The sequence below is a fragment of the Lampetra planeri genome, chromosome 1, assembly GCF_965212315.1.
Source record: "Lampetra planeri chromosome 1, kcLamPlan1.2.h2, whole genome shotgun sequence".
In the NCBI taxonomy this organism is placed as follows: Eukaryota; Metazoa; Chordata; class Hyperoartia; order Petromyzontiformes; family Petromyzontidae; genus Lampetra; species Lampetra planeri.
The window spans coordinates 16,869,687-16,894,112 of record NC_136107.1 but is presented as its reverse complement, the minus strand read 5'-3'; the positions used below and the strand labels follow the sequence as shown (position 1 = coordinate 16,894,112).

The window sequence follows — 24,426 nt, the reverse complement described above, 5'->3', positions numbered from 1 at the left end:
TCCAGAACGCCCCTCCCCTTCTGACCTCTCCCCCTCCATCACGCCCCTCCCCTCCTGACCTCGCCCCCTCCATCACGCGATTTAAACCCCTAGTCCGGATTGGCAGCAGCGAGGCTGCTTTCGAAATGCGTCGTCGCGCCGAGCGTGCATGTGCACTAGGGATTTAGAACACACGTGGGCTCCGACGTCACTTCCGCTCGTCGTCTTCGCTTTCGCCGCGTTCACAAAATGGCGTCCGTCGCCAAAACCCGCGAAGGTAATGGGCCACTTTCATCGTTACAAAGAAAAAAACACGAGGAAACTTCACCGCACTGTTCGCGTCTTGGCTGCGTATCGCTTTGCTTCGCGTTAAGCGTCGTTTCACGCGCGTCGTGCTTTTTTTGCGGGACGACGGCCGCCGCTGTTGAGCCGCTTCGTGCTCCGGCCTGCGCTTTGTGTGTCGCGAGTTGAAGCCTGCGAGTTGCCTGGGCGCGCTGCCTGATCCGGGACCCCCTCCGCTGGGCACTTTGAGATTCGCCATTGACTTTACCGACTGCGAGTGACCAGACTCCGGCTTTTATTCTCGGCCGTCACAGACCTCGTCGCTCGTCACCCTGATTTTCATGACGCCCTTGTAACCTCGACCACCAGAGGCTCTTATGGACCTCTTAGCCAACCCTATCGTCAGCGACTCTGCTTTTAACTGTTCTACCAGCAACCATCGTCCAACACGGGCTCCTTCTCACGAGGATGGACTGCGGAATATTAACAATCGCCTTCCACCCAGATAGACCCGCTCGCCATAGCGTGCTTATAACAGGCTTCGATGTTTTCCGTCACCGCTCAAACTCGTGTTGTGAAATGGCTGGCATCGTGATCCTCTTTGTTGCTAAAGCTGCAATCTGTTAATAAAAAAAACGGTGTTTTGGAATTGTGCGAAGGCTATTCATCACTACTTGCCCCATATGTATGAGTAAATACAGTAATGTAAAATTAGAAATATTCAGGAAGATATTTTGTGGTTACATATTTAACCAAATTTTGTTCGTTTCTGAAGATACATGTGGTTCAGTATTTTAAACGTTAAAATTAACGTAAAATGTATTTTACAGGGTATTTTGGAGACGTTCAAACAAGGGCGTTAAAAAGACATTGTTGCGATAGAGTATACTACTTGTATGCGTGTAATACATTTGCATATTACAGGCATGAAGTGTTAGCACAAGCACCAAATGTTATAACTGGTAATAGGGCATTTACACGTAACTAAATACAACTTTATTAATATTACGTAATGCTGTTTTATTGGTATGTCGGTAATTTGTATATATATACAGTAGTATGTTGGCGCAGTGGTGATCGCACTAAAACCGGATATCCTGAGTTTTATTCCCGGCCACAGCTAACATGAATTTCTGAACTAGAAGTGCCCTCTCCCTCCTTTCACCAATCCGCACTGACAAACGTGGTTGAAGTATGGTCAGACAACCCCGATGACCGACATGGGGCGGGTTGGTTAATTACTATGCTGTATATCAGTAAGTTGTAAACAGTGTATGTACTTGGATGCCTCCTGTTTTAAATATTTTAAAAGTTAAGCAATGTTACAACCAAATATGCATATACTGTAGATTATGTATGCTCGTGCCTTAAATATGTTGATTTGCGTGGTTTTTAGACATTGAGGCGCAGATCCGTGAAATCCAGGGCAAGCGCAAAGCCCTCGATGACCAACCCAAGGATGATGAAAGTGGCGTTGGGCTTGACTCAACTGGCTTCTTTGACCAAGAAATATATGGTGGTAGTGACAGTCGCTTCACTGGATACGTGACTTCTATTGCTGCCAATGAGGTGGAAGAGGTACGTCAGCGCTTTAATTTTATTTTCTACTGTTCATTTATGTTACTAGAATGGCAGCTTTTGTTAATATCTCGTCTATTGTTGACCAAGTCTATTACGTGGTTTATGTGAATTAATATTGTTATCGTCCGGTAGGATGACGAGGATACTGTTTCTGCTTCTCTGCCTGAAAATAAAAGAGCCACCTACCATGCACCTGCAGCACTTCTCAACGATATTCCTCAGGCTTCTGAGATGGTATGTATATAATTCATTTGAACAAATTTTGGTATTGCTATATGTTTCTGTTGCTTTCGTGCAAAACTGAATTAATAGTTACAAAAAATATCACCATATTTGTCACTGTCTTATGTTTGTTTTATTAGGAAATGTTATGAGGCACTTAATTATAATTGTGAGTTTATTCATTCCTGCACACTACTGCCAATGCAGTCCATGAATTTGTATTTAATATGTTTACTGCTAAGTACTTTCTGGAAACAATTTTACTTGTAATTCACATGTGTTTTATACCTGTGTATTATAGTTTGATCCATTTGCTGAACACCGGGCTCCTCGTATTGCTGACCGGGATGACGAGTACCGCATGCGCAGAAGGCAGATGATCATCTCCCCCGAGCGCCAGGACCCTTTCGCTGATGGTACGGAAATTTATTTAGTTTTGCCCTTAAATGAATAATGTTTGTGCTTATTTGTTTTGTGTAACTGCTGTGCTATGTGTTCTGTGTAAGCAAATGGGTTAATAAATTGAGAAACCTGGGCAAACAGGATTTATACCAATTAAATCCTGAGCACTGGCTGTGGATTCTGGAATTTTATATGATGTAGCCACTGAAGAACATGCATTAGATGTTCAAGAAGCATATTTCAGTGTGAAATTCACGCAAAACACTCATTAAGAAGTTTGTCCAAGATCCGAATACATTACCCTCCTGAAAAAGTCTTGAGACTCGGTGAGGCTTTCCTGGATAAATAAGTGGCTGTTAATTTACAGTTGTGCTGATTGATCGGCAATGTGCAATGCAGTGGTCGTCTCCTAAATTAGTTATCCTAGCTACATTGGTTTTTTTGGCTGGCTTTGCTTTACAAATACAGATTGTCCTTGTCAGATTCAGTAGGTTTAGCAAGTTTATCGATGCCATATTTTCAGCATCCATTCCGGTGACTTTCACATGTGAAGTGGCCTATGGCCATCTCGGTTGGCTGGTTTTGGAAACACATATGGAAGGGCTGTGTTTGTGAGTTTGGGATAAAGTGCTACAAAGTGTTCACGAGCCCATACTAACTCTCCTCCTCAATTTCTCTCCTACAGCGGTTCTGCTTTGACAGACCAGGCTGAACAGGTGCAATGTACACGCCATGTGTTGAAGTAAAAAACAATTTTTAAGAATAGTACGATGTCAAATTGGCTTTGGAAATAATTTGTAGAAACGAAATTGGTTGGAATGTAAGTTCCCTCATTTACAGTAAGTTTGTGAATTCAGAATTAGTGCTATTTCTTATCAAACAAATTCTTGTATTAAGATACATGGTATTTCCCTTGTCAAGGTAAGGTTCCCAGTCACGTCACTTGATATTCATTTTCTAGCCCTTTGCAAAGTGTTACTAATGCGATAACAGCTGATTTTCTAGGCTCCCTTCTCCACCTTGAAGCCGGGATGTGGTGAAGATCTCTACCTATCATGCCGTGCGTATTCTGCAGAGGAAGATAACCTCAAGGGTTTATTTATGTCATGCATCATGTGCCACCTTTGTGGCTCTGACTGAGAAGCAATGCAAAGCTGGCTAGGTGCAATCCAATGTAATGCATGTATGATGTGGTAGAATAATTAATTTGGTAAATTGTATCTCTTGTAAAGAGGTTTGAATTACTCTGTTTTATAAAATGTACAATTTATATATCGATCATTCAGACAGATACAATTTGTAAACTGCACCCAGCCAGTGCAAAGCCTCAGTTTTCTATAGTACAATAATATTGGTTATATAAAATGTAAACGTTGTAAAGCCAAAACAATGGGTCCAAGAACATGGATACATCTATCAGTTAGTGAATGGATACAATACTTGTTATTGTGTTAAATCCTGATAAATGACAATCTTGCTTGACCCACTACAGTGAAATAGTTTTTCCGTACTGGACTCATGGTGTCTGGGCTCCCCGTGTGCTTGGTTTTTCAGGAGGGAAGACTCCAGATCCCAAGGCATTGGCCAGATCCTACATGGATGTGATGAAAGAGGCTCACCTTACCAAAGAGGAGGTACATTTCATCCGCTGTATTCACCTCCAATCACACTGTTTTATATGAAAATGAAAAATTGTGGATATTAATTTTCAGGTCTAAAACATCCAATAATTTTCAAGATTTTGACTGAGCTGTTGCACTTATGCTTACAGAAAGAGATCAGGATGCAGCTTGCAGACAAGGCCAAGGCAGGAGAGCTGAAGGTTGTGAATGGAGCAGCACAAACTGCCCCAAAAGAGCGCAAACGGCGCTGGGACCAGACCGCTGACCAGACACCAAGCACCACACCCAGTACCACCCCTAAAAAGAAGATGTCCACTTGGGACCAGGCTGAGGTAGGGCTTTTTTATGCTTATTAAGTGAATGATCAAACATTTATGTATTAACAATATTATGATACAGCTGGACACTTATTTATGATTGTTCTTTTTGCTTTGCTTATGCTGTAGACACCTGGTCACACACCGGGTCACACACCGGGTCACACACCGGGACACACACCGGGACACACTCCAGGCCACGCGACTCCTGGACACACTCCAGGGCACACACCCTCAAACAGCCGTTGGGATGAAACACCTGGGCGAGCGAAAGGAAGCGAGACCCCCGGGGCGACCCCGAGCGCCCGCATGTGGGACCCCACTCCAGGCCACACGCCCGGTGGCAGTGCTACTCCAGGCAGGGACACTCCGGGTCATGCCACGCCCGGGCATAGTGGCTCCACACCCAGCAACCGGCGCAACCGATGGGATGAGACGCCCCGCACTGAGAGAGGTATATTTTTCTCTGCTTGCATATCAATAAAAAATAACCTCCATATTTCCCTGAGAATGAAAAATGTTTATTGTTGTGATCCATTGTATGCATTTGTATCTAATGTGTTGTTCATGCCATTGTCAGAAACCCCGGGACACGGGAGTGGCTGGGCGGAGACGCCACGCACCGATAGGGGTGGCGAGTCGGCTGGAGAGACCCCCACACCTGGCGCTAGCAAGCGCAAGTCACGCTGGGACGAGACCCCTGTGAGCCAAATGGGGGGACAGACGCCAATCCTGACCCCCAGTGGAATCACACCCAAGGGAACCCCAGCCATGGGCATGGCCACGCCCACTCCAGGTATTCTGTTTATTATTAGCACACCATACTGTCATCACAGTAGATAACATTTTATTTCATGCTTTTCAAACTTTTTGCAGTTCTGAACACAAATGGCTTTGTCTACGTCACCTTCTTGACATGACGTGTAATGTGCAGGTCACTTGATGAGCATGACACCAGAACAACTCCAGGCCTGGAGATGGGAGCGTGAAATTGACGAGCGGAACCGCCCTCTCACCGATGAGGAACTCGATGCCATGTTCCCTGAGGGATATAAGGTAGCATGCACTACACCCACAGACATGTGTTGTGCTTTTACTTGTTTCTCTGACCAGATCACCTGGAATGCATTCATTCTCATAGTGGATTGACAAATGGGCTGTACTTGTATTTATTGGTATTAACTGAAGATTAAACATAGATGTAACAATTATTCTCTGACATGTCATAACTATACTCTTTGGTTCATTCGTTAAGTCACGTAGATAGAAATAAAACAAAATAAATCACGACGTTTCGATAGCTAACATTGAATAATCGTCCCATATAAATATTAATTCATCTCAACAATCTGCAAAGCTTGTCTAGATGTCAAGTTTATAAAAATGTATTGCTGTCATAAATATTGAACGGTTTCACACCTATCACGTCAAACTATAAAAGCAACACAAGTACATAGCTATACTTAACTGTGTTTTACATTTGTGTGTGTGATTAGGTGTTACAACCTCCGGCAGGATACGTGCCTATCCGCACTCCGGCCCGCAAGCTGACTGCTACCCCGACCCCAATGGGCGGCCTCACCACCGGCTTCCACATGCAGACACCCGACCGCTCTGCCAAATCCGCCAATGATCAGCCCTCTGGCAACCTTCCATTTCTCAAGCCTGACGATATGCAGTATTTCGACAAGTTGCTGGTGAGTTGGGTGTAGATATAAGAAACAGTAAATAAACCAGATTGTAACAATGTAATAATTTTGGTGAAATATTTAAGTCGACCCAAAATGACCTTTGACCACGAGTTCCCTTGTTAACAGTGTTAAACATGTTTAGTTGTGTGTTGTGCCTTAAGTAACACGTTTGTTTTTTGCAGGTTGATGTGGACGAATCTACCCTCAGCTCAGAAGAGCAGAAGGAAAGGAAGATCATGAAGCTGTTGCTTAAGATCAAGAATGGAACTCCTCCAATGAGGAAGGTAATGGACAACCTAATGCTTTGTTTCTGAAATGAGTATTGAGCCCATGATCATCTGTTTATAGTCCTGGGTGAGTGGTGGAATTCCACATTCCTATGGGGATGGGGGGACAAGTCTATCCATAGGCTATCCACTTTACTTCCCCAAAAAGTAGTATTCATTGTATTGACCCTGTAGGTATGATGGGTTGAGTTAACTTGTAAGCAGCCTTATGATAACAAGCTGCTTACTCTCCTGATCCATCCTGTGACTTATTTTCATGTGTACAGTGCTGTTTTCTCTAAGCAATGAGTGATAGACAGTGTAGGATGCAGTTTTAATTCCTGTACCTCTAAAACTTGTGTCGTCCAGGCGGCGCTGCGTCAAATCACAGACAAAGCCCGTGAGTTTGGTGCAGGTCCACTCTTCAACCAGATCCTGCCATTGCTCATGTCTCCAACACTGGAAGACCAGGAGCGCCATCTGCTGGTTAAAGTCATCGATCGCATTCTCTACAAGCTTGACGACCTTGTCCGGCCTTATGTGCACAAGGTAAGAAGATCCTGGTGTTCTTCTCAATGTTCTCACCCCAAATATGTGCTGTTGTGTGTTATTGTGCTGTAATTTCTGACCCGTTGATAATGTCTTTACAGATCCTCGTGGTCATTGAGCCTTTGCTGATTGATGAAGATTATTATGCTCGTGTGGAGGGGAGGGAGATCATTTCAAATTTAGCGAAGGTGAGTTAACTGCACGAGAATTAGTCATTTGAAAACATTTCATGTTACAAATTTAATGAGAAAAATAAACATTTTCAGGCATACAAGGTCATGAGCAGTGTTCAATTTTTTTTTATTTTGCTGTGTATTTCTCACCATGTTTCCCCAAATTTTAATCCAGTTTTTGTAAGTGAATGACATCTCTGGCTTGCCTCCCTCTTAGGCTGCCGGCTTGGCCACGATGATTTCCACCATGCGTCCAGACATCGACAACATGGATGAGTACGTGCGTAACACGACAGCACGTGCCTTCGCCGTCGTCGCCTCTGCCCTTGGCATCCCCTCGCTGCTGCCTTTTCTCAAGGCTGTGTGCAAAAGCAAGAAGTCATGGCAGGCACGCCACACCGGAATCAAGATTGTACAGCAGATCTCAATCCTCATGGGCTGTGCCATTCTGCCTCACTTGCGCAGTTTGGTTGAGATCATTGAGCATGGTGAGTACAATGTCAAGCTTGATTGTAAATTTTATGGTTTATTTGCAGTTGATTTTTGTAGGCCATAATACATTATCTGGTTTAGTCCATTAGGTAAAATTGCATTATTATCCATAATAGAGGTTTTTGGGTTAGATCGCGTAAATGTTAAACCCGCCACCACCCGACAGCCAACTAGTAAGGGTTGTCACTTAAACAGAACATGCCAATTTGTCACTAGTACAGCACACCGGTGTGTTGGAGAGCCAAGCGACAACAGATTTGTGGAGAAGTCTCACTGTTTCGTTCCTTATAGAGAGATGTAGATGTGTTGACCACCCTTCTGTGCTCTTGCACAATGATGGGGAGGGGGGCGGGATTACTGAGGCAACGTACATTATGCGTGCCCTTTGAACTTTTCCTTCCTGTCTATTGTGTTTATTTTAATAGCCCAACCAACGGTATAAAGTACGCTGCCCTTTGTAGGCATGCATTGAAATAATGTATTATTTGATGATTTGCTTCCACGCAGCACTAAGACGGTAGCTATTTCGAACGGTTAAAGTTATTTTGATTTCTTTCAATTTTGATAGATTCTCTAATTAGTCTTGGCCAGTAGTTGCTAGTTTTGCACAAAACTTCAACATTATCAAAATCAATTGAGTGCCTTTGTTGGCACGCGTGTTCTGCTACTGCTGACATTTGCATTTGGGAGAATTTAATATATTTCTCTTATGTTCTTTTAGTCTCGTGCCGATCATTTGTCCTGTTTTCCCAACATATCATTTACCACAGGTGCAGTTAATCCTGTACACACCTTCTGTTAGTTTCGGTAATACTTATTTTGTACCAGATATAAAATTCTGTATTTTGTACCGTGCCAAATCTGACTGGGATGTTTTGTTTTTCCAAACATCTGGCTAGTTGATCAGTTACTCCCACAATGTACGGTGTTTTGATCGTTTTATTTACTTGGGCAGTTTCAATGCTCTTGTTATTTGATTTGGTTTTGGTATTCAATGCCCTGTTGATTTGTGCATCATTGTAACTGTTCATTTACAGCGCTTCTTGAACATGTTGAATTACATTTCTCAGACTGTCACCATCTGACACTTTCTTAGCTCAATGAATGAGCGTCTTGATAAAAGCAGATTTCTTTGCGGGGTGATGATATGACTCCGCATTCAAATAGGCGTCGGTATGTGTTTTCTTTCGGTAAACACTTATTTTACCATTTCTACCCCGTCAGAGCAGAATATGCAGAAATGGTAGAGTTCTGTCAGCTTCCACTTCTATAGTGAACTGGATGGATGGGTTTTGCGAGTTGAGATGATTTAGAAATGCGTTCAGTGTATCTTTGCCGTGTGTCCAGACCACCAATGTGTCATCCACATATCTAAACGAACAGATGGTTTTAGTGTGCTTGAAGCTATTGCTTTTGTTTCAAAATCTTCCATGTACAAATTCGCTATCACAGGAGACAAAGGAGAGCCCATTGCTGCTCCTTTTTGTTTATAGAAGTCACCTTGCCACAAGAAGTAGGTGTTCTTTAGACAGTGTTCAGCTAGTCTTGGGATATCTTTGGCTAAACCATTGTTCGTTACCAGAGTGTTGGGTAATATTAATTGACTCATTGACCGGAACCCTCGTGAACAGAGAGGTCACATCAAAACTTACGAGAATATAATTAGGATTAAGCTTAATATCTTTAATTATATTAACGAGATGTTCAGAGTTTTGATGAACGAAGAGGTCCTACCGATGTCGGGTTGTATTTTTTCGTTACGTATTGTGCTAATTTGTACGTGGCAGAGCCTATTGTACTCACTATGGGTCTTAATGGGACATCAGGTTTGTGAATTTTTGGTAGCCCATAAAGTTTTGGTGGTTTTGATGCCCTTGGTTTGATCAGGTATTGCTCTTCCTTGGGAATTGATGACTTGGCAATGATTGCCGTTATTTTACGTTCCAAGGTGCTGGTTTGGTCTCGTTTAATTTTAAGGTAGGTAGGTACCTTCATCGAGTAAATATTTGATTTTATTATCATTGTCCTCACGGGGCATCACAACAGTCTATCGGCCCTTATCAGTAGCAAGAATTTGGATATCTTTATTTGCTCTCAATTCTCTTAAGGCTTTTGCTTCACTGAAGTTAATATTTGTTTTTGGCACTTTGCTGTTCTCAATAATTTTGGCAACCTCGTGCCTAGTCATCTCAGCTTGATTATGAGGGAGATGACTAACTGCTGATTCCACTTCAGCAATGATCTCATCGACAGGGATTGTATGTGGGGCAACAGCAAAGTTAAGACCTTTTGAAAGGACTGAAACCATATCGCTGGATAATTCAACGTTAATAATGTTGATAACCGTTTTGTTTATGAAATGTTCATTTTTAGCTGGGAGTTGTTTGTTAGTTAAGTTTAGCAAATTTGTTAATTTGGGTAGTGTTCGTTTTGTTAAATACATTATCAGCTGATTGCTGTGTAATTCTGTCGATTATATTCCAGTGATCTGTAGAGACACTGTTATCGTATTAATTTTTACGTGTAAGGACATTAGTGATTTAGAAGTGTGACTTAGTTCACGCATTATTATGCCAGACTGTTTCTGTGAATATCTGCTCACACTGAATTGAACGCACGTAAAACATTTTACATCGACACTTACCTGTGCGTGCAGGCCTAGTTGACGAGCAGCAGAAGGTGCGAACCATTACTGCCCTGGCCTTGGCTGCTTTGGCTGAAGCTGCCACTCCCTACGGCATTGAATCCTTTGACTCCGTTCTCAAACCTCTCTGGAAGGGCATTCGACAACACAGAGGAAAGGTATGACTGCATACGTTGGTTTTATGACTTTTGATTTACATTGCCTCGAGTACATTGCTTTGTTATTTTATGCAAGGTGCTCCTGAAATGTATTCACTGATGTGAGTGTGCTATTTCAGCAAAGAAGTATTTTATTGACATAACTGAATGTTATAGTGAGATAGTTACATTTGCCATCTTATGTAACAGCTTTAGGTTTTTACATTGTTCTCTTATGTGGCCTATTTTTTAGGGCAAATAGTTCAGTTGTATAATATTTGCAAACTTTTTATTTATACTGTCCCTATTTTTTATATTACTGAATGTCGCTTTGAATGTCAAATGCTTTAAGGAAGTAATAATGGAAGCAATGCACATATTTATTTTGTGTAGGGTCTTGCTGCCTTCCTCAAAGCCATCGGTTACCTTATTCCCCTGATGGATGCCGAGTATGCCAACTATTACACCAGGGAAGTGATGCTTATCCTCATCCGAGAGTTCCAGTCTCCTGACGAGGAGATGAAAAAGATTGTGCTAAAGGCAAGTATGCATTCTTGTTGCTGGTACCGAGAGACGACAGCCTGCTTTTTTTTGTCCATTCAGAGACTCAATATACAATATATGGAAAATAACAGGCATGGTCACTGGTGGTCACATATATTGCCTTAAAAAACACCCAGCCCACTCACACAGGAGAAAAAATATTGTTTCAAAACACATCGCTCAATTATGTACTGTTTTCTAATTATGTAATTGATCATAATTAGTTTGTCTGTGGGACAATTCAGTTTTGCAATGTATAAATTTGTTTTTATAAAGTAGTCAAAGAAAGTATCATACTTAAAGAATTGGTATGTTCAGACATACTTTGCAGAAAAATACATTGTTTTTGAAACGGGATGTGTGGGGGATTGAACTTGTTGAAGACCCACTATGTAACAGGAAACCTAATGCTAATGTGAGACTCGAGAGTATAAGGATATTGCTTTTCCAGGAAAATGTAGCAAAACACCTTGTTTGTGCTGCAGTGATGTGTGCTTGAGTGTTTTTGAGCTAACTTTTTAGCAACTGCAGGTTGGGGTAATGTTTTACCAAGGAAACATTTCATTTAAGCAACTTACTGAGTTCATTCACATCACCTACAAAGCACAAACCCACTGTGACATAGATGCATAATTATATCTGATTTAGAGGGATATGCTGTGAAATTAGAAAATGTTATAGGTAAAAAATAAGTGAAGCCTGTAATCACAAAAAACATACATATATTAAAGCACAATTATGTAATGATTAGGATGTAGCGATGTAGGTTATAATGCTCATCTTTATATCACAATTACTGTTTTTTACTTTAAAACTGAATACTTTTCTGTGATGTTAATGATGTTTCAACTAAAAGCCATATCTTCAAATGTGTTGTACTCCATGATGCTTTGATTAGCATTTCAGCTTCAGGTTTACAGTATTTTTGTCTAACGAGTCATGGTGGAAAAGCCACCATGCTTTTATCTTTCAGTTATTTATCTTTGGCTGTGTCTGGGGAGAAAACGTCAGCTATTTCCAAGAGTTCCATCCGTAACGTGGAGATTTATAGCTCTAAATCCAACACTGGTCATTGTCACACATTGCTGTAATTTGTGGGAATAGCTTTATGAATACATATCATTCAAGAAGAATTGTGAATGCATATTAGGCATATTACACACAAAGCTTTCCTTTTGGCCAAATGTCAGTTTTAAGCCATGCTTTCATTTTCATGTTAACGCAGGTAGTGAAGCAGTGTTGCGCTACAGATGGTGTTGAGTCAACCTACATCAAGACAGAAATTCTGCCACCATTCTTTAAACACTTCTGGCAGCACCGCATGGCCCTGGACCGGAGGAACTACAGACAGGTAATTGCGTGTGTGAGGGGAACACTACCCATCGAGCCAGTGATATGTTGTTCCTTAGCCATTGTATTTTGAAAACAAATATTATTTTGTATCATTGGTACCTTTAATCATTTTCAATTCAGAATGCAAACATAGAATGAAACATCTATTTTTTTAAATGACTTATTCAACGCAGAAAAATTATAGAAACTGCATGAATTCTTGTGAATGTTTGATTTGTAAATATTTTAATCGCCTCTTTTTGCAAGTGTTATGTTAATGACGGTATCATTTTTTTTAACTTAGTTTTGTGTGTGTTTACTTGCTCATTTGACTTCGTTCAGCTGGTGGACACGACGGTGGAGCTGGCCAATAAGGTGGGTGCGGCGGAGATTGTGCAGCGCATTGTGGACGACCTGAAGGATGAGGCGGAGCAGTACCGCAAGATGGTAATGGAGACGATTGAGAAGATCATGGGCAACTTGGGTGCAGCCGACATCGACCACAAGCTGGAGGAGCAGCTCATCGACGGCATCCTCTATGCGTTTCAGGAGCAGACTACGGAGGTCGGTCTCCCACATTCCCATCAGCACCACACGCAAACTGCCACCTACACTTGGTCACTCGGTGATTGAAGCATATACAGAGCTCAAGTGACCGTTATTGTCTCCTGAAGGAGACCTGACTGAACAAAGTGCGACATTTCATGATGTGCTGTAATATTTAAGCTGGGCGACTTTAACATTTTACCAAATTCACTCCTAATATGCTATTATATTGCAAACATAAGCAATCTCTTCAAGAAGTTCAATAACTAATATTGATTACGAAGCTGTGACAGGTGTAAATTTAAGATGTCACATTTGAAAAGATATTTCCGTTGACATGAATTGTCAGTGCAGTGGAAGTTGATGGATCATTGTTAATTGTGGTTGTTTTGCAGGACTCGGTGATGCTGAATGGGTTCGGCACGGTGGTGAACGCCCTGGCAAAGCGCGTGAAGCCTTACCTCCCCCAGATTTGTGGTACTGTACTGTGGCGCCTCAACAACAAGTCTGCCAAAGTGCGGCAGCAAGCCGCCGACCTTATCTCGCGCATTGCTGTTGTCATGAAGACCTGCCAGGAGGTGAGGGCCAGAGCCAACATGGGTGTTATTTTTGTCCTGTAATGTGAGAAGGAGACGGCACCCTTGAGAGTGCAATGACTATATATGTCTTGCAGTTTAACTCAAACGTCTTTGGTTGTGCATGAATGCAGTTGATAAACAGAAGACGTATTCAACTATGAACATGTGTTTACACAAGTTATTATTGATAACATTTCAGGCATATTGTAGTATACCTTAACATTCAGGGTTTGTGCTTGTGTGCTTACAGGAGAAACTCATGGGCCACTTGGGGGTGGTGCTCTATGAGTACCTTGGAGAGGAGTACCCCGAGGTACTGGGCAGCATCTTGGGAGCCCTCAAGAGCATTGTCAACGTCATTGGTTAGTTTACACTTACCTAATTGAGTAGCCTTTGACTTACATTACATAAGAATCATCCATCATTTTGTCTGGACACAGTAACGCAGCACTAAAATCTACATTGTCCTGTTTTGAGTTTGAGACCTAAACATTAAACATTGGATGTGTTTTGTAAAGTTTTCCAAGTGAATTGGACATGAGGAAAACAACCCCTATAATGAATAGATTTTCGTGTTTTTTACATCAGGTTGTTTTTAAATGTTTTCACAGCCACTTTGCTTTTCGTGTCCTACAGGCATGCATAAGATGACGCCCCCCATCAAGGATCTGTTACCTCGTCTGACCCCTATCCTGAAGAACCGGCACGAGAAGGTGCAGGAGAACTGCATTGACCTTGTGGGCCGCATTGCCGACAGGTACCTCCTCCGGGCAGCATGACGTTTCACAGCAAATTCATAAAACATCTAATCTTCTGAGCTTTTTGGAGATCTATAAGCTTCCATTGCATTTACTAGGGTTTACTAATTTCTTGATAATACTCGAGTAACATGAAGAGTGGATTTCGCTCCGTTGATTGCGGTGTTGGTGTTCATTGATGTCTCCAGATAATGTTTCACAATTTGTCATTCGGTGTTTTAGTAAGCAAAATATGTGGATAATTTGCTTGTTGCACGTGCATCACGTTGCTAGTAGCTAATTCACTTTGCTGTGGGTCTCAGGGGGGCAGAGTACGTGTCTGCACGCGAGTGGATGAGGATCTGTTTCGAGCTGCTGGAGCTGCTGAAGGCCCACAAGAAGGCCATCCGCCGAGCCACTGTCAACACCTTCGGCTACATCGCCAAGGCCATCGGGTGAGTGACCAGCAGACATAGTGTGCTGTACTTTGGGCATTCACTCACCAGTGTTATATAGTCTACTGAAGCATATGTAAATTATAATTAATCGTCCATTTTAGGGGTGGAGCACTTGCATTTGTAGTGTTATTACAGAGGCGCACACACCATTGTTTTAGGCAACGCATTCAATAAACAACCTCACTAATCACGGAGTTCGACAGTTAAGTGTGGCTATCCTGTTCCTAGACTGTTTGCGATGTGTGTGTGAGTTAGCTGAACAAACGGGCCAGTCAGCACATACGCTGCCTGACCCACAATCCCCAGCTAAGACTCTACGGCGAACGAGGAGCGAAGAGCGACGACCCCTTGAGTTGATCCCCACGAACGAACCCCGAATCCCCGAACGCGCTCCCCCTTTATCCCTTGGCCCCGGCCCCGCCCCTTGCTGTATTCTGGCCACGTGTCCTTAACTCCTCCAATTGAGACACCGCTTCAGGTCACGTGTCCTTGACTCCTTCAATCGAGGCCCACTTCCGGTCACGTGCCCTTAGCTCGTCTAATCGGGGCACCCGACGCTCCTCCAGCACTGGCTGGCGCGACCCACAGAGACATCTAGCTCTGTCTCTACACTTACAGTAGTGGCTGTATTCACGACACTACACATTGGTGACTGTACTGTGCTATGTATTTGGGGACCCTGAATTAATTTCCCAGTCACCACTAACATCAATGGGTGTTTTTTTATCTGAACCGGCCCTGTACCACCACCCTTCGCAAACCCACACTGACCAGTATGCTCAGGTATGGGCATAGAACCACAATAGCAGGCATGAGTAGCAATTATTCATCAGTCGATTGATAAAGGGCTGTACATATTTCAGGTTTGTGTTAAACTGGCAGAAAGTTATTTAAAATGCCAATGATTTTTTTCAGTGAACCCTTGTTTTGTAGTGTTTTATAAAATGTGCATTAATCGACTTGGTGTGCTGAGATGGTCATGTTTTCTTGAGTTTTTTCTTTTTCCAAAATGCATCATTAATGTCATGAGACGGGCTATTAATTTGTATCTCTCATAAAGCAATAAAGAGCAGTGCAAAACTCCCATCGTTTTGAGAACAGCCCAAGGAAGCAGATATCACAGAACTACATCTTGAGATCCCTTTTAAGTGACCTCTGTCCCACAGAGATGTATTTTTGACCTTATCCTAATACACTCTATCCTACAGGCCGCACGACGTATTGGCCACACTGCTCAACAACCTGAAGGTGCAGGAGCGACAGAACCGTGTGTGCACAACCGTGGCGATCGCCATTGTGGCCGAGACCTGCTCTCCCTTCACAGTGCTGCCAGCGCTCATGAATGAGTACCGCGTGCCAGAGCTCAACGTGCAGAACGGTGTGCTGAAGTCGCTCTCCTTTCTGTTTGAATACATTGGAGAGATGGGCAAGGACTACATCTATGCCGTGACACCTCTGCTAGAGGATGCCCTAATGGACAGGTAGGCACGGAATGTCCTGATTTGAAATATTACTTGTTGACCAGTGAAACAATAATGGGTGGCTGTGAATGTTGGGGTATTGGACTTCATCTAAGTTGTATATGTACAGATGTAAGCATAAACGTTTGCCTTTATTTTAAGGAGAAACTTATGTAGTCATACTGTTTTGTGTATGTCATGTTCTGTGTACTGGGCCATAGTTTGTCAATATTAGTAACCCTCAGACCCCGTAAAAACAATCTTTAATTTAATTGCCCATAATTACACCTATGACCTCAAGCAACTTTAAATGCTCTTGCAATAATGCTGGATCTTTATTATTCTAATACCTTAGTATCGAGGCGGCTTAAGTCACTGTAACCTAACCTTGATGCCGATAATTGTGTGCCTGCCCACAGGGACCTTGTGCACCGGCAGACGGCCAGTGCAGTGGTACAGCACATGTCACTGGGTGTGTATGGATTTGGATGTGAGGATGCTCTCAACCACCTACTCAACTTCGTGTGGCCAAACATCTTTGAGACGTCTCCTCATCTGATCCAGGCTGTGATGGGCGCTCTGGAAGGCATGCGTGTATCCCTGGGACCATGCCGCCTGTTGCAGTATGCCCTGCAGGTAACGGAGCATATTTAAGGAGTTGTATAATATTGTTATTATTCAATTAACTGGATAATAAGCAGCACATTAGCAATATTTGTGTGCACTTGACAATAAGTTAAACTTACATGTTTATAGATGCCTAAGTTCTGAGTAGCAATAATCATAAATCGTGTGTTCTTTTTATTGTTTTGCCTTGTTTTGTGAATTTGCAGGGTTTGTTCCATCCAGCGCGGAAAGTGCGTGATGTTTACTGGAAAATCTACAACTCCATCTACATTGGCTCACAGGACGCACTTATTGCACACTACCCACGTATTGTCAACGACGAGAAGAACATGTACATCCGTACTGAGCTTGACTACTTCGTATAATGGTGGTGGTGATGGTAGAGCCGAGTAATCTATCGGGAATAGACATAGCAAGGTTCATATTTGAAATCTGCTTAACGTCTTGATCCTGATATAAATGTGTCACTTTTTTAATTTCTATTGTGATAAGCATTGTGCTAAATGTAGACTGATAATAACTGTTCCTTTGGATTTTTTAAAATTGGTATAGATGATTTCTGTGGATGAGCCTCGTCATGTTTCGTGTTTTAGGCCCAAAGTTCCAGGGTAGTGGTTTCACAAAAACATGGGAAAAGAGCCCGTATAATCCATATTTGTTTTGGCATATATGTAATGCATCAACTCTGTTGAGCTTGGTTAATTGAATATCCAACATTTTACGTAAGAACTGACTGCAATAAAGAGTTTTGTAATGACAGGTAAAGTTGCATTCATTGTACAGAACTTCAGTTAAGTACACCAAGGATAACTACCTTTCCAAGTATCAGCTGTGTAATAACTTGGTTTTTATGCTCGGGGTAACTGCAAAGTTTGCATATGGCACCCTAATCGCATGACAATTAACTTTCTCAACAATACAGGTGTAGTATGAAAACATTTACTGTTTGTCAAAGCTTCATTTGTAGATTAGCAGTCTTTAAAAGTTGTTTTTGCTGCTGCACCAATAAACGTGAACAAAATGTGATGTTTGTTTTGTTTCGGTGTGAAGCAAAAATACTAAATTGTATGGATTGCAAAGCTGCCAGTTCTGCGATGGTGCACACAACACCAAGGCTATGTCCAAGTAGGATGTGTAGTGAGTCCAACTGAGTTGCAGACGTCTTGGGAGCAACACGTTTTATTAAACTCTTAACACAACATACTCCAGGCTATTAACACAACATACTCTTGGGTGGTGACCGCCCAACTAACCACACTACGGCGGAACTAGACACGGTTCCACTATCCCGGTCCGGACCACAAGCTGGGTTTCGGACCACGTGGCTGGAGGCTTCTTCAAGCTTGACGTGGATCTCCTGCCTCACCAACAGTAAGAACCCCGTGCCCCTCAGGGGCCCCCCTTATATCGGGCTGGGGCTGGCTCCGCCTCTCCTCTCGCCCTGCCCATCTCGATCTCTCACCCGTGCCCGAAGGCTCTCGAGAGTTCTCGGACCATGTGACTACCCATTAGCCCCCTCCACCGGTGGATCCCCTCAAGTATCATCCGGTCACATGTCCCCAGCCAGGTCAGCCAGAGTATCATGCCCCCAACGTAACGGGAGCCCGCACCGCGCTTAACCAGCGCTCACCCAAGCCCCCACTAGGGCTGGTACTACACTGTCCGGGGTGTACACACAACAGTATACATCCCGCCGTGGCCTCTTAGGCCTGACAACACAGAGACATTCCCAGTCACTACACCTTTAACCGTACATTCTAACAGCTGAAACTAAGGGTTACCCTTAAGTAGATAATCTAGTCATTCTCAAAATAAAAAGGCTCAGATGGTGCATTAAAATTTTAATAACCAAACATTGAAGCCAGCCAGACGAAAGCATAGCTGTCTTGAAGACGAGGTGGACGAGTCGTGTGGAGTTGCAGTGATTTTGGACTATCTTCGTAACTGGAAGGACATCATTGACAAGTTGCCAATATCACCTTTGGGGCCGTCCATAAATGACGTCACGCGATTTTGGACGATTCTTGACCCCCTCGTCACACGGCGTCACAAAGTCAGATCCCCCCCCTCAAATATGACGTCACAAAGCTCTGCCCCCCCCCCCCCAAAACCAGTGGCATTTTGAAAATAAAACATGCTTCAAATCGCTTTAAACTATTGTCATTGTGGTGCGTATTTAATGTGGCGCTGCACTCTGATGTTGTAGGAGTGTTATAACAATTCTATATTTATTTAAAGTTGCGCATTATGATGTGACGTCACATTTCTAAAACCCCCCCCCTCACACATCATCACAAATGTCTGACCCCCCCCCCAGGTGCGTGACGTCATTTATGGACGGACGTCCCCTTTGCTTCCACCGCAGTTTGTGTTCAATACATGGTTCGTGACATTTACAGACATCTGATGCTGAAATTGAAAGTGAATTTAACTGAAATGTAGATTTTTGCTACGTGACCTGACAAGTCAATGCGACCTAATCCATTTTGAGCTCCAATTGTACTGTGCACGTGATGTTATTGTACCAGACATGGATTGCTGGAATTTGCCATTATGGCGTTTTCTCGAGGTTTATGTTATTGACAACTGAAGGTGAATATATTGTACAGTTTTCATTATTAAACATGATTCAAATGGCAAACACTCCACGATATACTACACCCATCATACCTTTATAACTCCCTGCCTTAGAAGCGCTCCTGCTATATTTGTGTTGCGATCGAAACGTCGTGATATTACTTTTATTATTTGTTCTATATACGTGGCTTTACCGAAAGACCCAAAGAATATAAAAATAGTAACTTAAGTGTCGGATCAATAAGTGCTATAACTATGTCTTCATGAAGCAGCTGAATCACATTGCCTTGGTTATTTGCCGATGCCAAGCGGCGTGTTCGTCGCAATTGCTTTTGCGTCCCCAAATAGTACAGGTAGTCTCCGAGTTACGACGCTCCGACTTACGATATTTCGATCTTACGATGGCGATAGCGATACGACAAAATTGCCATCAACAACCTAACATCGTTCAAGTATGCAGACGGACAGAATCTTGGTGAGTACCGTACAATATGATACGTTACGATACGTTCAATGCATGTATGATAGGTAGCTTTAGCGATTTCATTTTAAGGTTACCACGATACGATGCGTTCAATGCACGTTAAACGTTTTTATAGCAGATAGGATTGTTTCCTGAAAAAACTTTCTATTAAATTGCAGTTCATATAGGTAGGATAAGAATTTACCTTGTTTGTTTTTTTACTTTACATTTAACTGTGCTATACAGTATTGTAATTAATAAATACATACAGTATATAGTTTATACAGTACGGTACTGTAAATTGCTCTGTTTTGCTAAATTATCACCATTCTTTAAGACTCCTGAGTAGGCTAGGCCATCTTCGACTTACGATATTTTAGACTTACGATGGGGTCGTCGTAACGCATCTCCATCGTAAGTTGGGGACTACCTGTATAAACATCCACAATGTTTGGCGAGTGCTGTATTGACTCCTATCGCTTCCAAATTGGGTTCTTATTGGGCGTGGAAGCAAGACTGCAAGGATTCATACTCTTAGGTTTTTTCGGTAAAGTCACGTAGGTAAAAATAATAATAATGAATGAAAATAACTAAATTAAATCACGACGTTTCGGAGGCAACACAAGTCTCCGTCTTCAGGTGGGACCGTCACCGCCAAATTTGTTGTATCAAGTGAAGAGAAATCCCAGAGACAAGCTCTTATATACTGGTTAAGGGGAGGGGGAGGAGCTTATCTAAATGTGGCTTCGTGCTGGCAAGGGGCGGGGGAGAGGGGGGGGTCCGAACATGCGCAGAAGCGCAAGAAACGCGCTGCCCGTCAACGTTCCCCGACCTCGATCTCCGCCAATCAACGCGCGCCTCACCGGACGGGGGGGGCGGAGCAACCGTTTTGCGTCACGTGACAGCTCGCCGGCCAATGGGCGCGCGCGATTGCTGCCGGGGCCCACATGGCGGTGTGAAACTCGAAGGCGGTCAAGACGACGAAGACGACGAGGAGGAGGGAGACGGAGGCGGAGACGACGACGAGACGCGGCAGAGGAGGAGGAGGAGGGGGAGCGGGTGTCTCCGGCGAGGTGGTGGCAGGCGAGCAGCAGAGAGAGAGAGAGCATGATGGTCGTGCAGTTCGAGGATCAGGTAGAGCGAGCGCGGCCTGGGGAGAAGTCGGCGATTATCGGAGCCTTGTCGCGTTTCTCGCTCGTTTCCATGTTCACCTGTCAAACACCACCAGCAGCAGCGGTACACACGGAGGTGCACGTGTGTGTGTGTGAGAGACTGAGAGATAGAGAGAGACAGGCGCGTGTGAGCGGTGTGGGTTGTGGTCGGGGTAGAAACCCGTCGGAATTTGGGCCGGGGATGGAGCGCGGCGGCTTGAGGTGATGATGATGGTGATGATGAAGATGTTTTAGCGAACTGTGCCCCATAATGTGATGGTAGCAGTCTTAAATTATAGCAGTGTACGCCTACAACACCTCCCCCCCAATCCACTCCTTCTCCCTCCACCTGAAGAAGGCCGCTTGCCTTGCGATCGAAACGTCGTGGGTTTGTTTTTGCTTTAAATGTTGATGTTTGTTTTCTATATATACGTGTGACTTTACCGAAATAACCAAGCATATCAATCCACTGCTGTTGAGGGCCTCTTCCCGTCATACGAGTCGTGAGGGGTTTGACCATACTTCACCACGCTGGTCAGTGCGGTTTGGTGAAAGCATGGGGCGTGCATTGCAGCCATTGCTTTTAATACATTGCCCTCTGCTGCCAAACCTTGAATAAGTAGTCTGATACGAGTACTGTTATAGCCTTTATTTACACAGGGATAGTCTCTCCTCGTTCTCAAGACTCCTTGCCTCTTTTAGTAGGGCCCTGTGTGTGTGGGAATGTTTGCCTTGATGGTTTTGCACATGGGTGGAAAGCAGTATTCTGTCGTGAGAAAGCTCACACAACAAGCTCACTTGCCCGGCAAGACGGGTTCCCTATGCCCACTTGCTCTACTGCCATCGCCAGGTTCACCTAGCAGGGTGGGTATTTCCAGTCTCATTTAGCACATTGAAATCTATGCGTGACCCACCAAACCTGCCTACAATAGAGCTGGCCTGCAGGCATAAGTCACCACCACCACGTCAAGTGTGGCTTGGTTTATATATATCAGTTTTAGGCTCTACCTCAAGGGGGGCTGAATATTTTTTTGTGAGTGTTAAAATACTGTATCTGTAATGTGAGAAAACCACTTGGATGTGTGACTGTCATGCACATCAGGTTTATATAGGTTACTAGCGGAAGTACCCGGCTTTGCCCGGGTGAAAAATATATTTCTTAAAAACCTTACATATATATACACAGATACTAAGGTATTGTCAAAGCCCGGTGGGCTGTTTGTACATTTCTCCACCAACAAATATATAAGAGGCTTTCACAAGTCCAAAAAGTTGTAGAAAGTGTGGGGTAAATAGTTGATGTCAAAAGGTTTCCGAAAATAGCGGTCTCCCCCCCCCCCCCCTCAAAAAATATCTTTACCCCTCGTAGGTATATATACTAACAACACCTTACATACAACAGAGGAAGTGGTATCTATTGACTCTGTAGTAGTATCTACTGACTACAGTAGTATCAACTGAGCCAGTAGTAGCTACTGACTGTGTAGTAGTATTTAGTGACTGTAATAACTACTGACCATAGTAGTATTTACTGGGCCTACAGTAGTATCTACCGACTATATACTCGTAACGACTAACTGTATAGTATCTGCTGACTCTATAGTTGTATCCACTGACTATAGTAGTAACTACAAAATCTATAGCAGTATCTACTCACTCTATAATAGTATCTACTGACTCTAGTAGCTACTCACCGTGGTAGTATGTACTGACTGTATAGTAGTATATACTGACTGTAGCAGTATTGACTGACTGTAGCGGTATATACTGACTGTTTTAGTATTTACTATAGCGGTATCTACCAACTCGATAGCAGTATCTACTATCGCTACAGCAGTGTATACCGACTGAGGTCGTACCTGCTATCACTACAGCAGTGCATACTGCTGTGGTGGTATCTGCTATGATGAGAGGAGTACATATTGTGGTGGTGGTACCTGGTATGATAACAGCAGTGCATATTTGACTGTACTCATCATTCACCCTCACCATTCACCACTCACAACTCACCCTTACCACTCATCCTCACCACTCACCACTCCCACTCACTATTCACCATTCACCCTCACAACTCACCACTCACCAACCTCCCTCACCAATCTCCCTCACCACTCACCCTCACCACTCACCCTCACCAATCACCACTCACCCTCACCACTCACTCTCACCACTAACCCTCACCACTAACCCTCAACACTCTCACTCACCACTCTCCCTCACCACTCACCACTCACTCTCACCATTCACCCTCACCATTCAGCCTCACCACTCACCCTCACCACTCACCCTCACCACTCACCGTCACAACCACCACTCACCCTCACCACTCAACTTCACCCTCACTACTCACCATTCATCCTCACCACTCACCACTGACCAATCACCACTCACCACTCTCCACTAACCCTCACCACTCAACCTCACCACTCACCCTCAAAACTAACCACTCTCTCACCACTCACCTTCACCACTCAGCACTCACCCTCACCACTCACCCTCACCACTCACCCCTCACCGCTCACCACTCACCCATCACCACTCACAACCGCCACTCACCCTCACCACTCATCCTCACCACTCACCCTCACAACAACCACTCACCCTGACCACTCACCACTCATTCTCACCAATCACACCCTCACCAATCACCACTCACCCGCACTGCTCACCCTCACCACTCACGCTCACCCTCACCACTCACCCCTCACTAATCACCACTCATAACTGCCACTCACCCTCACCACTCACCACTCACCCTCAACACTCACCCTCACCACTCACCCTCACTACTCACCACTCATCCTCACCAATCACACCCTCAACAATCACCACTCACCCTCACAACTCACCCTCACCACTCACTCTCACTACTCACCACTCACCCTCACAACAACCACTCACCCTCACCGCTCAGCACTCACCCTCACTACTCACCCTCACCACTCACCACTAATCCTCACCAATCACACCCTCACCAATCACCACTCACCCTCACCACTTGCCACTCACCCTCACCACTCACCACTCACCCTCACCATTCACCCTCACCACTCTCCCTCACCACTCTCCCTCACCACTCACCAGTCACGCTCACCACTCACCCTCATTACTCACCACTCACCCTCAACACTCACCCTCACCTCTCACCACTCACCCTCACCACTCACCCTCACCACTCATCCTCACCAATCACACCCTCAACAATCACCACTCACCCTCACCACTCACGCTCAACACTCACCCTCACCACTCATGCTCACCACTAACCCTCACCACTCACCCTCACCACTCACTAATCACCTCTCACAACCGTCACTCACCCTCACCACTCACTCTTACCACTCACCCTCATCACTCACCCTCACCACTCACCCTCACAACAACCACTCACCCTCACTACTCATCCTCACCAATCGCACCCTCACCAATCACCACTCACCCTCACTGCTCACCCTCACTGCTCACCCTCACCGCTCACCACTCAACCTCACGCTCACCCTCACCACTCACCTCTCACTAATCACCACTCACAACTGCCACTCACCCTCCCCACTCACCCTCACCAATCACCACTCACCCTCACCACTCACCCTCACC

The 24,426-nt window shown here is 44.1% G+C and overlaps 2 protein-coding genes across 5 annotated transcripts in view; both read left to right on the top strand.

Annotated features, from left to right (window-relative positions):
- Positions 1–107: 107 nt before the first annotated feature.
- On the top strand, positions 108–17,664 carry SF3B1 (splicing factor 3b subunit 1). 3 transcript variants are annotated; one of them, XM_078594965.1, is made up of 25 exons: positions 108–256; positions 1,658–1,839; positions 1,975–2,076; positions 2,366–2,480; positions 4,021–4,100; positions 4,238–4,420; positions 4,535–4,859; positions 4,986–5,201; positions 5,340–5,461; positions 5,902–6,102; positions 6,279–6,380; positions 6,732–6,911; positions 7,013–7,099; positions 7,302–7,572; positions 10,233–10,378; positions 10,751–10,897; positions 12,126–12,251; positions 12,575–12,796; positions 13,174–13,356; positions 13,607–13,718; positions 13,993–14,113; positions 14,417–14,548; positions 15,760–16,032; positions 16,431–16,647; positions 16,845–17,664. In XM_078594965.1, exons 1-25 carry the CDS (start codon positions 229–231, stop codon positions 17,001–17,003), a joined length of 4,032 nt encoding a protein of 1,343 aa, XP_078451091.1. In that variant the 5' UTR covers positions 108–228; the 3' UTR covers positions 17,004–17,664. The 3 variants fall into 3 exon arrangements, with proteins under 3 accessions (XP_078451091.1, XP_078451102.1, XP_078451084.1); XM_078594976.1 differs by having other exon boundaries at positions 10,751–10,901; positions 12,130–12,251; XM_078594958.1 differs by lacking the exons at positions 4,021–4,100; positions 4,238–4,420; positions 4,535–4,859; ... (16 more) ...; positions 16,431–16,647; positions 16,845–17,664 and adding an exon at positions 3,152–3,526.
- Positions 17,665–20,579: 2,915 nt separating this feature from the next.
- The window catches only part of ANKRD28 (ankyrin repeat domain 28), a 64,003-nt gene continuing 60,156 nt past the window's right edge, over positions 20,580–24,426 (top strand). For both annotated transcript variants that reach the window (XM_078594946.1, XM_078594936.1), the window contains exon 1: positions 20,580–20,812. In XM_078594946.1, coding sequence (XP_078451072.1) covers positions 20,786–20,812 — 27 coding nt within the window. In that variant the 5' untranslated portion in view covers positions 20,580–20,785. The remainder of the gene's footprint in view (positions 20,813–24,426) is intronic.